The 14,359-nt window shown below is 45.7% G+C and overlaps 2 protein-coding genes across 2 annotated transcripts in view; both read left to right on the top strand.

The window, feature by feature from the left end:
- The window catches only part of tbc1d32 (TBC1 domain family, member 32), a 36,611-nt gene extending 30,558 nt beyond the window's left edge, over nt 1–6,053 (top strand). The window contains exons 38-39 of the mRNA XM_088362249.1: nt 4,701–4,777; nt 5,906–6,053. The gene's annotated coding sequence lies outside the window, so the exon portion shown is untranslated. The remainder of the gene's footprint in view (nt 1–4,700; nt 4,778–5,905) is intronic.
- Nucleotides 6,054–6,992: 939 nt separating this feature from the next.
- man1a1 (mannosidase, alpha, class 1A, member 1) overlaps nt 6,993–14,359 on the top strand; it is a 29,157-nt gene continuing 21,790 nt past the window's right edge. Inside the window, exon 1 of the mRNA XM_088362260.1 lies at nt 6,993–7,511. Coding sequence (XP_088218386.1) covers nt 6,993–7,511 — 519 coding nt within the window. The remainder of the gene's footprint in view (nt 7,512–14,359) is intronic.

Here is a 14,359-nt window from a genome sequence, read left to right as displayed (position 1 = left end):
TCTTGTTTTGAGTGCTGGCTGTACACAGAGTAAAAGATTTAAATATGAAATCAAAAGATGCCAGCGGTAATTAGGCTTTTCCTTTGTCTCAGCTGTCGTCTTTTTCCCTCTTTGCCTTCCTCCCGTGGCTTCAAACAAACCAACAAACAAACGAGCGGGAACAAGATGCATTGTGGGTCCTCCTCAAGGGCGCCCTTCATATTACAAGACGTCTTCATGTACCCACGTCGTGCTGCTCGTCGAGCGTGTGTGTCGCAAGTCAAACGACACGTTTGCCGACACGCTGACAAGAGTCGGATTTATTTGCGAAAATGTTCGGTCAAAGTGCAGCTTCGGCAAAAATTGTTGTGTTTCGATGTAAACAAATTGAATGTCGAATTCGATATTATAATATTAATTTAATAACACATATGATATGATTAGGTGAGCAATGTATTTGTCATGATAGGTTAAATTAGACAGACGACGCTCCCGGAGCATCAAAGGGGCGGCCTCGTCTCTTTGCCTCCTTCTTCTCCGCCTCCGTCGGCAGAGCTTCAAAACGAAAGTGACTTTCCAATTCGCATGATTAAAGCGCAGCGCTAAGATACCTCTGCCGACGCTCATCACCTGTCCAACCGACCGCAATCAAATTATTAAAAAACGATTCGCAAAACCTTCTCCCGTAATTAAGGCCGTCGTCGACGTTTACCAAAATGTTTGTCTTGTGGCCGATGAAGACGAGGAGCTTGAAGGCTCCTAAAAGGAATCGTGTCAATGGCCTCTGCACGCCGACATAACTCACATTAACCATTCATGACTTAATTAAGGTGAAGTGCAACACTTTATTGCTCGGCCGCCACGTGTGTGTGCACGCGTGTGTGTGTGTGTGTGTACGTGTGAGACATTAAATCAAGAGGTTGTTCAGCTGGGAAAGGTTTTTATAACCTCGCTCTCTTTCACTTTCTCACTCACACACTAACTCACTCATGAGCAGACAGAAAAACTCACTATATATAAATATACTCACTCACTCACTCACTCACTCACTCACTCACTCACTCACTCACTCACTCACTCACTCACTCAGTCTTGCACCCTCACCTACACTCAGCAATCCATCAAAGTGAATGAGCACGCACAGCCTGGGCTGAGAGCCAAGTGCATCTCCCGTGAGTGCATGTCGAGTGCTATAAAATAATATAAATAATGATAAAGAAGCTCCGTGTGTTTTCCCTTTTACATTCCACGCACGTCGGTTCACACCTAAACTGCTGAGGCGGACGCTTTCGCCGCAAACGACTTGGCAGATCGCGCCGGCGCATCACCGCACCGTCACGCCGTATCAGCACCACGGCCAGCGCCGCGTCAAGGACACGTGTCTTCCACGCAGAGTGGAACTTTCCTGTCAAACTTAATTTAAAACAAAGAGAAGTGAAAACCGATTTAATTACATATTATGCATTTTAAATATTGCCGTAAGCCTTTAGTCTGCTAGCTTAAGGCTTATGCTAACACATCATGGGAATCAATGGGAAAAGCTTTATTAATTAGCGTCATTTCTGCGCTAATTTCCATTAGCTCGACTTTAGCGCTTCACATTGTACCTTGGAATTCAATCCGTCGCCTTTTATTTGAGGGAATTCAGGTTTGGCTGAATGTTTTGGTGACTTAATGGCTTGATTTGTGTCACTGGAAGTGATAAATGATTGGTTATTTGGAGAGCTAAAAACATAATCATCATTCATGTCACTAAATAGCATTAGAGGAGTTTTGGCGGGGAGAAATCTCCGGGTTTTTTTTTTTTTTTGGTCGAATATCATAATTTGTGCGCGCTTCCTACGTGTAAAGCATCTTTTATTCCCTTCGTAATGCTGTTGATTTGCACCCTCCGGGCTGCGCCAGCATTTATTCCTTCCGAGCCCCGACAAATCAAACGTTTTGAGCCCGAGGCCCTCGCCTGGCAGGAAGTGATGAACGTCATTTGTTTACGCGCCTCCCCTCAAGTTATTTACTTTTAATCCCGCTGCGGGATTCTCTACTGTTTCCCCATGATTACCGTTCGGCTTCTCTGCCGGTGGAGGTGATTTTCTTTATTATTATTGTTTTGCTCCTCTCATGCTTATCGTATTATAAGTGTCACGCGGGGGCGACGTGAAGACATTAGGAAGACGTTATGAGTCCGGTCATCAGTCGCAATACGACTATTACGCTTTCGTTTTATTGAGAAAAATCACTTGGTTTCAGGCCAGACATGATAGAAAGATCAGAGTGAATCATTTCTCAACAGGCAAGTAGAGAAATAACCGTTTCTTGAAAAAAAAAAATCTTTCGTTTTGCCAAATTCTCCATCTCCGACTATAAGGATAACGATCGTCAGGTTTTTTTTTTCGCCCTTTATTTGACTGGCTGTAAAAAAAGCCTCGCAGATGTTGGCAAGGCCAGACGGCCGCACGTCAAGCCTCAGACGGCGGACGCTTTTTCATCCTTCAGTCAAAACCAGATAACGGATGAGAAACAGCCGGCGAGGATTCGAAATATATCAGCTCTCCTGAGGGAATGATCAAAGTCGGGATAAGGTGACGGGGGGAACGCAATCTGCATCGGCACAGCTTTTTAATCCCTCAACCGACACCCTCTTTCTGTTTTTATTTTTATCGGGGTTAAAGGTCCACCAAGATCAAAAAAATGCAGGAATTTCTGGCAAATGCTGCATGTGACATCAATCTGCCCAACATCTTTTAAATGATGTGACACTGTGAAATAGTCAGACAGCAAGAATCAACCTCAAAAGACAAGACTGGTGTCCGATGGCATCAATTAAAAGGCTTGTTCTCGTGCTTGTTCCTTTGTCCGCACAGGAAATTTACCGCCTCCGTCCTCCTCGCCAATTTCGCACATTTCCCTCAGCTAATTGTCCCGCGTCACAGCACATTGTTCTGGCCTTGGCTGACTCCATTATTGTGGCGAGGGATTTTTTTTTTTTTTCCGTGCAAAAATTGGAGCGTTATTAATTCAGCATGTAGAAGATATATATGTTAATATGCTACGTCCGCTAACAAGGCGCCATTGTAAGAAACACAAGATGTAGCCATTAAAAACATCTACAGGATGGTTTTAAAAAGTAAAATATACACACCGAAAAGTACACTTTAATGGAAACTGAAGGAAATTCTAGAAAGTAAGCAGCTACCTGGAGTGCCGGCAGCTGTGCTCGGTTCAAAAAAAAAAATCAGCCAAGGCAGGAAGGCGTGCGCTGGGAGAATGAGCTTGATATCGTCTGAATGGCGACTAAATGCTCCGCCTGAGCACTTATCAGTCAGCCTCGGCAGATGCGTGGCGCTTCTTTCCTTCAAGCGCTTTTTAACGGCGGAATTGTGGAGGTGACTGGCGTGCACTGAAGATTACACCGACTGAGCTAGCACGGAGGAAGCTGAGGCGGGAAAGGAGACGAAGAAATAACCTTTCATTCTTAAGGGTAAAAAATAAATAACCAAAAAGGAGCTGCGTCTTTTACTTGCCAACAATCGCTCTTATGTTGAATGAACCTGGCGTCATAATATGGGATTTTAAACTGTGTGGCAGGAATTAGTAGTGCTGTCAAAAATGTTTTTTTTTTTTATCAAGGGATTTTTTTTTAATACAATTAAAAGTAAAAGTGCGTCTTTGCCTTTGACATCTACTTTGTGTGGACGTTTTGTTGCCAGGATGTTGCACCTGTCCTCCCCTCACTATCCTCCTGCCAACCTCTCATCTCTTAATCCGCTTTTCTCCGCAACTCTGCTTTTTTAATATCCCCGGATTGCCTCTGGCTCACTTTGCGTCCATCTTTTTAACACCCCACCCCCAGACCGCCTTCCTTCACTTCCTCATTAGAATTCACCACAAGCATTTTTTTTTTTTTCCCCACCTCCTGACCAATCTGTTGCATTTTGGTATGTTTACCTTGTATCGGTGAAATTAGTTTACCGTTAATTTAATTGACTTGTGTCGGTGGATTATGAGCAGCACAGTCATAATAGTCGTCATCTTGGACGTGATGGAAATACAAGATGAAAGGAACATCGAGTGAAGCACCTCTAGGAATTCTAACTAGTTACCAATTTATGTCCAGCAATCCCTCCATATGGATTTTATGCAGGATATAAAAGAATTGTCACAATTGAAATGTATTCAGTTTAGCCGACGGGCTGATCACTCGGTCGTCTCACAAACACTTGACGTTCTTTGCAATCATAGAAGGTGAAGAAGAAACAGCAAGGGGAGGTGGAGGCGTGCGCATGAATAAAGATTACCTGCGAGAACGCGAGAGATAGACAGAATGGCGTTTTTTGGTTTTTTTTTTCTTCTGTGTATTGGTTGAACTTATTACTCCCTTCTGGCTGCCTGTTGAAGATCAACTGCAATGCAGTAATTGCACCAACAATTTACTGTTCCCCATGCACCTCTCTGGTGTCGCGCTACGCATTTAGCATTATCGCAGCGTCGCGATCGAATGGCGTCACAAATATCTCCTCCAAGCATGGAGAAGCTTTCCCTTGGAGCCTGAAAGCAGTTAAGGTTCCTCGTGCTTTTTTTGGGGGGTCACCTCTTCAATATTCGCATGAGCAGTTATCCGGCGCAAATGTTAGCTAGCTTACTAGCTAGCTCGCTAGCTATGCCTACACCCAATTTTTTAAGTCTGAATGTGAAACATCTTCATACTTGTGTGTTTTCTTTAGAGCGCGTCGTTGTTGGCTGTGAGTGCAAGGACAAGAGAGAAAGGGCAGGAAGAGCAAGGGCATCCAGCGCAACATCGGTGAGTGCAATACGAAAGTCACGCCTCCGTTTGTCAGCCTCTGTGGAAATGCCTATTAAGGAATTTCAAAATGGCTGCCGTCGGGTTCGGCGCCAGGGTCCGGAACCAATTAGTGACCTGCTTGGGTGAGCACACGGCGTTGCTCCTCGTCCCGCTCGTCATCCCGTTTCCAACGGCCCCTTTTAACCTTCGCTTTTGTCCTGGCTGGCTTATTTGCTTTTTGCCTCCCACCAATCAAAAGAGTCCGAGGGGGGCCGACCAGCCCGCGTGCCGGTTTAATGGGATCGGGGCGAGGTTATATTTGGAGTGCGGTGGGCGAAATGGAAGCGTAGAACCGCCGATTGACGACCGCCTGGCCTATTTTGCACCTCCAATTTGCTTGATTGCTCATTTCCACAGTGCTGATAATATTATTACTCAAGAGTGAAGCCCGCTATATTTGGGTTCATTGTTTGCACCCTAACGTAAGATAATTTCATGATGCTTTATAAGCAGGGGTACTTCCTGGCGGGAGGAAAATGATTGTTTAATTTGTTTTTTTGTTTGAAACTGCGCAGCCAGATTTACTTTAATTTAAGAATCGGTTGTGGCACAATATACTATTTTCACAATGTTGTGGTTTGTGGTTCGATTGTTTGATTTTTAAAAAAAAAAAGTACGCCGCCCTCTATTGGTTGCAAGGTATATTGCGGACGTTGACAGCAAATCAGGTTGACAGCTTCTCTTGTAAATTCTCTTGATCCGCAGCCAAGTTTGTTCCGCAAATCCGCCGCTAGAATTACCACTACTGCTCTTTTTCTTTCTTTCTTTTTCCCTCCCGCTGCGTCGCTGTCGTCATTTTGCAGAGTGGTCCGCCGTTGGCGACGTGCTGTCACAACAGCTTAATGGCAACAAATGAGATATGTGGTGCACCCAGTTGAGGGCAAGAAACATAGGTCGTACTTATTGAGTCATTGCCTGATGGCGGCTGCACCAGGCTACATTTGAAAAGTGGCTTTTGCCTCTTCTCTCGGATTGGAAATGCTTCATTGGACCATGACGACAACGGCGGCGGATAAGCTCCACTCCTCGTGGCGATCGGCTCCACCGAGGAGTGGAGAAGTGATCGATTCTGTGTCTATCTTCAAGGACAAGCTCTTAGCTTGAAAATGAAGCGCCACAGCGAAGCCAGGCAACATTTAATCTCATCTCTGCGCGCCCAGGGAGGAAACAATCATAAGTACGGCGCGCTATCATTTTGACAACTTGACACCCGCCCTACGAATGAGAATTCCAATATGGCGACGGCGGGCATCTGTCAGGCTGAGACGAGATGAATTCTTTATTTTTTTTATTATCTCCTCCCATCAAAACAAGCAGGTAAAGTGAAATGCGTTTCAGGAAAACTTGCCATTACCTTCAAGTGCCAAACTGAAATGAAGTATGAAGTACACAAAATATATGTACTTATAAATACAAAATAGGGCCAGATTTTTTTCTTTCTTTCCCCCATCACAAGGCTGTTGATGCCATAAGTCACCTGACTACCGAGCCGAAGGTTGAGCTCGAGACGCGTGACGTATGTCCCGCGGCTAAGTCGACAAGGAATGTCACGCCAGAAAGTAGCGTTCAGAACCATGGCGAGGCCTGAAGCTCACATGACTGCCAAAGCCCTGTAAGAAATCACCATCACAAAGTCATACTTTATTCGGTTTCCGGTTGTAATTAATTTGACCTCAAATTGGACTTAAATTCAATTGATTTCAATCCAAAGTATATTTCTTGCTTCAATTAGATTGTTTTAATCAGCTCTTTTCATCACACACTGCTTATCACCGAAGCGCTTTTTTGTAACTGTCAATATTATCAATATTTTGAATTATATCCAGTTTGGTGAAAATGTCAACTGTCATCCGCAGCCTATTAAGCCACGCCCTCCTAGTCTTCCCGCTCGTCACGGAGCAAAAGGTGATTGGCCCGTGTCGTCTGGAGTCAATGTAGCCCCGCCTCTTCCTCTCTATAAGAGTGATTGGCTTGGCGTTCGCACAGTGCCGCTGCAGCAGCTGCTTACGTTCTCCCCAGCTATGGACAACTTGAAGTCGGCGCTTTCTCTAGCGTCGTCGAGCTCGTATGCTCCGGAGGTGGACGTCTGAACGGATTACAAACGAGAGGTCATTTCAACAACGGAGGAGAAAGCCATTGTTTGTCCTTGTTCGACCGAACGAAGCGGAGCAACATGCCTGTTTCAACTCTTTTGCCTTTCACAACCACCCCGAGTAGGAAGTCTTCCAACGTGACCTCCTTCAGGTTGACAGAGAAATTTATCCTGCTTTTGGTGTTCAGCGCCTTCATTACGCTGTGCTTCGGTGCGATTTTCTTCCTGCCCGACTCGACTAAGCTTCTCAGCGGAGTTTTCTTTCGCTCCTCTGCCGTGGAGACCAACACCCGCACCGGACTGGACGGTGGAGGAGGAGGAGAGTCCGGCTCGGCTGCAAGCGACGAGAAGGTCCTGTCCAAAATCAAAAAGGACCACGAGAAAGCCTTGTTGGAGGCCAAGGATACTCTGCAGAAGCGTCCCGATGAAATCAAGCAAGACATTTTAAACGAGAAGGAGAAAGTTGCCAAGGAGAGTTTGGGTCAAGGTGGAAAGGTCGGCAATGATCTACCTTATGTCGAGTACCAGAGACCCCCGGGTGCCACGGGACGCGAGCCCCTGGACCACACAACAAGAGAGCGGCGGGCGAAAATCAAGGAGGTAAGGGACAAGAACTTGACGCCGAACTCCATGTAATCTTACCAGCCGTGTTGTCAGTACGTGTTGATGCCACCCTCTGTTTGTTTTCACGATCGACCAGGCCTGTACATTCCCGGTTATTTAATAACACACCACATTTGATTCGGCTCGAAACTGACATCCCCCAGATACAATTTGATGATCATAATTAGACCTTTTATTGACTGACCGCCTGCTGTGCATGAATCAAAGATGCAAACTTGTGCCATTGCTTGCAGCCGAAAAGCGCCGAGAATAATAATCAATAATCCGATAGACGAGAGGGGGGTTTACTGTGCGATGTTCTCATCGCCCCTTTTGCAAGCAGCCCCCCCTGGGCAAAGGGAGGAATGCGTACAGGCCGGCTCCGTTGCCCCTCGCCCTACCTCCGGGCTGCGTATTTCACAATATTTGTGGCCAATAATGTTGTGGTGCAGAACGAGTTTGAATCAATACTCATTTAAGATTTTGCTGCTTGACGTCTTTGCTCTCACAACGCACTTATGTTGGCCATACACGTAAGAAGGAAATGACACGGTACTTGAGGCTTTTGTAACTTTTTCCATCTTGGTTAACACCTGATGACACATTCTGAACTGGTATTTTTCTTTCCGTGGTCCCATTGTGATTCCTCCCTCCATTTTGCCTAACAATCATGATTCATTCCAGAAAGTTATTCTTCTCAGTCCACCTCTTTCAACCTTTGGATATGCAAACAAGGCAGCGTCATACTTCCATTTTATTATTGTTACATCGCGCTCATTCATCCGGCGACGGCACGAGTTTTAAAGCAGCTGCAACTCGGAAAGACGAGCACAAATGGTCCGGCTCAGGGCAACCTTTTTTATACCGATCAAATATTAATGACGTCAAAACAACAATATAGCTTTTGGTAAGGGAGTCCATTTTTCATTCGCTGACGGCTTGTGTGCTGCACTCGGTTTACCGTATACGCCATTGTAAACAGTACGGACAAAAGTCTTTGGACAGCTCTAGAAATGCAAGTTCCATCTTTGATACCCCCACTCTTTGCATTTTGAAAAGTGTCTTAGGCGAGAAAAACACATTTGGTTGCTCTTTGGTAAGCAAATGTTCTTTTTGTTGGAGTCGTGAGCAATTCTAATATTTTTTTCATCCAGCTGTTAAGTAGATGACTATTGATATTGCTCCCTGACGTTCTGGATCAACCCGGTTCAGAAGAGCAGCCGCCGTCGGAATAAATCACACGTAAAGGTCGCTCGGTTGTTCTGACCGCTTGGGCTGAACGCGGCATCGGGCGCTGTCGGGAACGCGTCGTTTGACAAAAAGCATCGTCCGGGCGATGGCGGCGTCAATAAGCTTGGGTTGGCGCCATTGATTTGACACCTTTACAAAACGCCAGAACCCTGCGGCTCAAGTACAGGAAAGGGAAAAAAAAAAAAAAACACACCCTGAGGACAAAAAGATCAGTAAATACGACTTAACACGAGCGACGGAGTGATCTGCACAAGCAGTAAACACACCAACCTTGCAAGCAGCTCCTTTTATTGACTTTGTACGGCTCCTGAAGGATCAAAATGGCAGCTGGCTAATTTGTACGTAATGACATGTGGCGGCCATGGCTGACTGGATGCTGGGCCACGGAATGAGTCTGCGATTCTTGCCAATCTCTCTTAGCCAAAACTTTGGCCTTTAGATTCTGCTAACACAGCATGTTGTTGCTAAACAAAACCCAAAGGCTACTAGCGGGTAACTGTTTACTGACAACGGCGTTTCCCACGAAGGGCCGCGTCCCAGAAGGATAAACATCTGCGCCTCGTTCATGTCACCAGCCAAATGTATTTGACTCGGGGAGAAGCCGCCAGGTCAGCGGCTCTCTCTCGCTCTCCAGGAAGCCAAAACTCGAAGCTGATAAACGGGGATAATAAAGGCGGGACGTGTCCGAAGAGGTGGTGTCATTTGACACCGCCAACGAGGCTTTTTATCCGTTTCGAACAACTGGGAGTCGATTTAGGTTTCAGGCTAGCTGGAAAGGAAAATAGAGACGCAGCCTCAAGTCTGTTCCCGTATTAAAAACCACACCGGGAGTCTTGCTCTTAACTGGATCAACACTTTATATTTTTTTAAATAGATCCAACCCTTTGCACACAGGCCATTTAGCCACTTTGCTAACCTTTTACAGCCTGAAATGGAATTTCTTTATCAGCCTAACCTGGCTGCATCCAAGTCCCCCGTTTCTCTATCGACCATTGAGCTAATTGCTTCTGGCTCCCGGACCCGCTGCCGCTTCTTCACAATTGCGTGTTTACGTCAGCTCAAGTTACCGGCCATTCCCGAAAAGGCTCCGTTTAATCGTCTAATGGTTGTTGTTATAGCTGACTTGTGGCTGTACGACGCCTTTGAGTGGCTTTACATTCTTTTTTTGCATCTCACCCTATTTAAAATGTTATATTGTTGACTTTTTGCTATGTAGCCTGACTTTACTGTAATTTTATACATATTTAGAAATAGCATTAGCAATAGTTGATATCCAAGTAACACAAAACTGAGCCCAACATTGTTATGTAGACGTGCAAAAAAAAAATAACATAGGTACCGTAAACCATTTCCAGATCCTCGCTCTCGTGCGTGCCCTGGGCTCAATTAGAGATGTTTTGATGCTGGAGCATGGCAGGCGATTCCGTTCTGAACATTTCAGATGTACCGTTTTAAGTGCTCAAAAGTGTGCTATTAAATTTAAATGGCACATCAGGGCGTCGTGTCAGCGTGTCTTCCCCACTCCCGCGCACAAAGCCGAGCGCCGGCCGGCCGGCCGGCCCTCGCCCGCTCGCTAAATAAAGTAGGTGCTGAGATTTATCGTCGGATTAGCCGCACGAGAGGACTCATTGAGATGGTGCCGGTGCGTTCGGATGCCATTTAGCTGATAGGCTTTGATGCCTTCAAACGGTGGCTAATTGCAATGTCAATAACGAGACATCGATACGCTTCCTCGCATCCCCGAAAGCTCGCTTTCTCTCTTAGCCGCTTGTTTTTTTTTACAGCCAAACATAAATGACTTGACAGAAAGAGGTTGCGACGTCAAACCGAAGCTTGAAATACCAACTGGCCATCACTAACTCTCTTCAAACCCGTGTGGGAGGGGGGGAGTGGGATTCCGTGTGAACGCAAGCATGTAAAAATCCTCGAGCCGAGGTCAACGTTAATGGCCGAGACCCCTCGCGCGTTCGCTTCCGCCGTTCCGATTAGCCGGGCGAGGAGGTGTCATTTGTCTTGTCCTCGCTGGCGGCCAACAAACGCGGCTAGCTGATTAGCATTCAAGCGGATATCGATCGGATCGCGCGTGCGGTGAACGGGGAATATATTTGCCGCACATGCAAAAAGGGTTACATCGATTTAGTTCAGAGGTTAAGACTCTCGGGCTTGATGTAATTTGCCGTCTGAAGTCGGCCTGCTGCTTTCTAGAAAGGCCCAAAGCCCGAGTTGAATGTGAAAAGCCTGCTTGGGAACCGCTGCCTTGAAACGTGAAACCTTCCCGCGGCGTCTGATAGCCTTTTTACATTTCGGCACCAACAAACTTAGCACTCGGGCGGAGTTTTGATTTGAAGCCATCGGCGCGGCTCTTTGAAGAGACGTTTTATGTCCCGCGATGGCGATACGGAAAAATGCAAAAGGATATTCAATATCCCCGTTGTCCCGACCGCGGGTCAGGGCCTGCTGATTTTTTTTTTTCATTCTCCAAATCCAATTCGGTCTAATAGCGAGAGTGTGCGGCTGTCAATCACATAGGCAATTTATTTTTCAATCTGCCGTGTATTTGAGAGCTCTGTTGTTTTTTTTTTTTATTCTAGCATTGCGAGTTAGCCTTGCATATTTTACCGCCTAAGCACCGGGCAGGGTAAAGTAAAGTAAAAAGTTTCTTCTTTGTTTTTGTTTTTTTTGGGGGTGATTAGCCGAGTGATTTATTAGTCGAACGCGGTTGCGCGATCAGCAAACGAGTTAGCCTTTGGCCGCGAACGGGCCGTGATGGAGAGCGTTGAAAACTTTGTGTGAGATCAGCAAGTGGGAAACGCACTCGAGGTGGAATTACAATTATTTTTCTGTCGGATAACTTCAAATCGCTTGGAGCATCCGAGTGAATGCGGAAACGGCATCTGAACGTGTTTCATTTAACCTTTAACCCCCCCATCCAAAATCAATGATGTTAATGAGTGATAATGATAACGAGTGTTATTTAGCGACGCTGGCACAAACACCCTCGAGGCATTCAAGGAGCGACTTTCCTTCGCCTCCGCGCCCAAGCCAGACTTGACCCGATATGTCAGCTGCCAAGTTCGACTTCGGCCTCCTCCTTTGAAATGCGCTGTTTTATTTTTAATTGCGTTTTTTTTTTCTCCCCTTCTTTTCTCGGCGCATTGTTGTGGCACACCCGCTTACTGTAGAAGTTGAGAAGACACACCAGCTAAATTATTCAGGATTTCGGTCAAAGAAAAAAAAAGAAGGTGATGTTAGGAATAGAGAGTAGAATAAACTTTGATGAGTCAGTAGAAATTAACATAAAGTACCCCAAAAAATTCCATTGGGCCAGTGTCGGTACAGTAATATCAAAAGTCTACACACCTCTTATTTTTTTAATTTATTGAGACCAAGATTAAATAGATTTTCAGACTAATGTTTCAATCATCTCATATACAATACAAGCCTTCATTGTCTTCCTTTTTTATGACAAGGTGTGAATGATTAATCATGCAAAGATATTCTGTCTAAAGTGACTTTAAAACATGGGAATTACCATAATATGGCCTTTAAATTCTATTTGAATGCCAAGTCACAAATTATACAGATGCCGCCGCTATAAAAATGTGGAAATAATTCACGCTATTTTGTGGATAATACGTTGGGCAGAAAGTTGATGAATTGTTCCTTTTTTTTTTTTTTTTTTTAAATGCGCGGCTTAATTAGTCCGGAGTGGAGCGACTGTAATTCCGTCTACTCGGAGACGTGGCATAATGACTATATTATAACTGTCGGCTCCCATAAAATAATAGACGCTGAATAAGGCGAGGTGAAGGTGCGTGAAATTGAAGGTGTTTAAAAAAAAAATAATAATAATTTAAATGGAATTGTGTTGTGACAATGGGGACAAAGCTCCCAGCCTTGACCGATGATGTAAGCGTATCGATCTGGTGTTGAGATAATCGGATCAGCAAACAGCGGCGGAGTTCATAAAGGGTCAGCTGACATCCGAGCCGACGTCGTTTAGCGCTGAACCAATTTTGACGGGATTTATTCACCTTGTCAAACAAGCCGTCAATTGCTGACTTTTGAGGATTTTTTTTTTCTCAGTTTTAGTTTGTGCTGTAGTTCAACTTGAAGTCTGGTTAGCTTAATGCTAACCAATTAATTAAATAAAGCAAACACTGCTTCTGGATCACGCCCAGACATCTGCGTGGAGCATTTATCGTAACATCTTTGCGGGCAATCATCGCGGCGCATCCCCGCCGGAGTTCCGCTAACCGCCAGAAGCTGTTTTTGTTTTTCTGTTTTCCCCACTGATGTATGGATTTCTTTCTTTTCACCACTTGTTCATTTCATCCACCCCCGTCGTCTTCCTCCTCTTCCTCCCCAGACAGCCATCAGCTAATATCGATCAGCGTGTAAACGTAGGTATCGCCTCGGCCTCGCGTCGATGCCGTTATCAGCGTCATTAAACCGCAATCAGGCCATTGAATGCTTTTTGGCTCATTAGAATGTTTTGCAAAGTCTTGACTTTGGTCACGTTTCACTAACGACAGCTAAATGGTTCCACAAAATAACGACAACCAGTCATCTAAACTTGACGACCGATAAATGTTCATGTTATCGACGGTCTCGGCGCAAATACATCTTTTATTTTCGTCCTCCTGGATCTTTTGTTCCCGCCCGCGCACACTTGGCTACACTTGACCTTTCCACGAGTGCACACATCACGCTGAGCGGGTATTCATTTCGTTGCCATTAGCGCCACGGCGTGCTCGCACCTGGCCGAGCGGCCCTTATATTTTCGCTTTTCTAAGGCTAATCATACAGAGGGAGGGAGCAGCGGGAAGTCCGATTAGCATGCATTGGCTCACGCGTCGATTCACCTGCAACTGCTTGGAAGAATTCAAAAAGGCTCCTCAAATAGTTAGCAGCAACGAATTAGCGGCCATTCGTGCCGGCAACTGACATTCGGTACCGCCGTTTTTTGTCGAGGTTCGTTGTTTGAACCCCTCGGCCCAACTCACTTCGTTTTTTTTCCCCTCCCACATTGAGTTATTCCGACTCCAGTTCGCAGCGTCTTGTGTACTTTGATGATGCAACAGGAGGAAGATTTTTTTTTCGATTATTTTTCTTTTAACCAGTTTGATCAAAGGGAATCTTTTAACGCGTCGGCCAAGTCCTCAGCATGCGTCGGCTTGTGAAGGGCTTGGACGAACATGAAGATGTTTTTGTGCGTTGCGCCGATTGTTGGAACCGGAGCAGGAAAGCGGGGTCGATAGTCCTCCGACCTTTGCGCGGCGGGTTAATAATCTGCCGCGGTGGCCGTACGAGGCTGTTTGTGCTGCACAGTGGGAAATCACTCCGGACCAACTCCGGTTTCTCCTTTTCCCCGAGAGAACCGGAGCAGGCCTCGTTAGATGTTGCGCTTGGACCAGTTAGCTCATGTTTGCTTACAAAGCGCTGGAACTGTTCCTGTTCTGGCACATGTTGAAAGACTTGACACAAAAAATCGTTTTTGAACCAAACATCCAAACGGTTTGTTTACCAGATTAGCGCCATTAGCATTGGAGAATGTAATGTGTATCCCAGCAGCCCGCACTGACCATCTGAGG

Source organism: Syngnathus floridae, chromosome 19 (assembly GCF_059516105.1).
Source record: "Syngnathus floridae isolate MCC-2025c chromosome 19, RoL_Sflo_1.0, whole genome shotgun sequence".
Classification (NCBI taxonomy): Eukaryota; Metazoa; Chordata; class Actinopteri; order Syngnathiformes; family Syngnathidae; genus Syngnathus; species Syngnathus floridae.
Note: the sequence above shows the minus strand (reverse complement) of the source record. Positions and strands in the feature narration are given on the sequence as shown.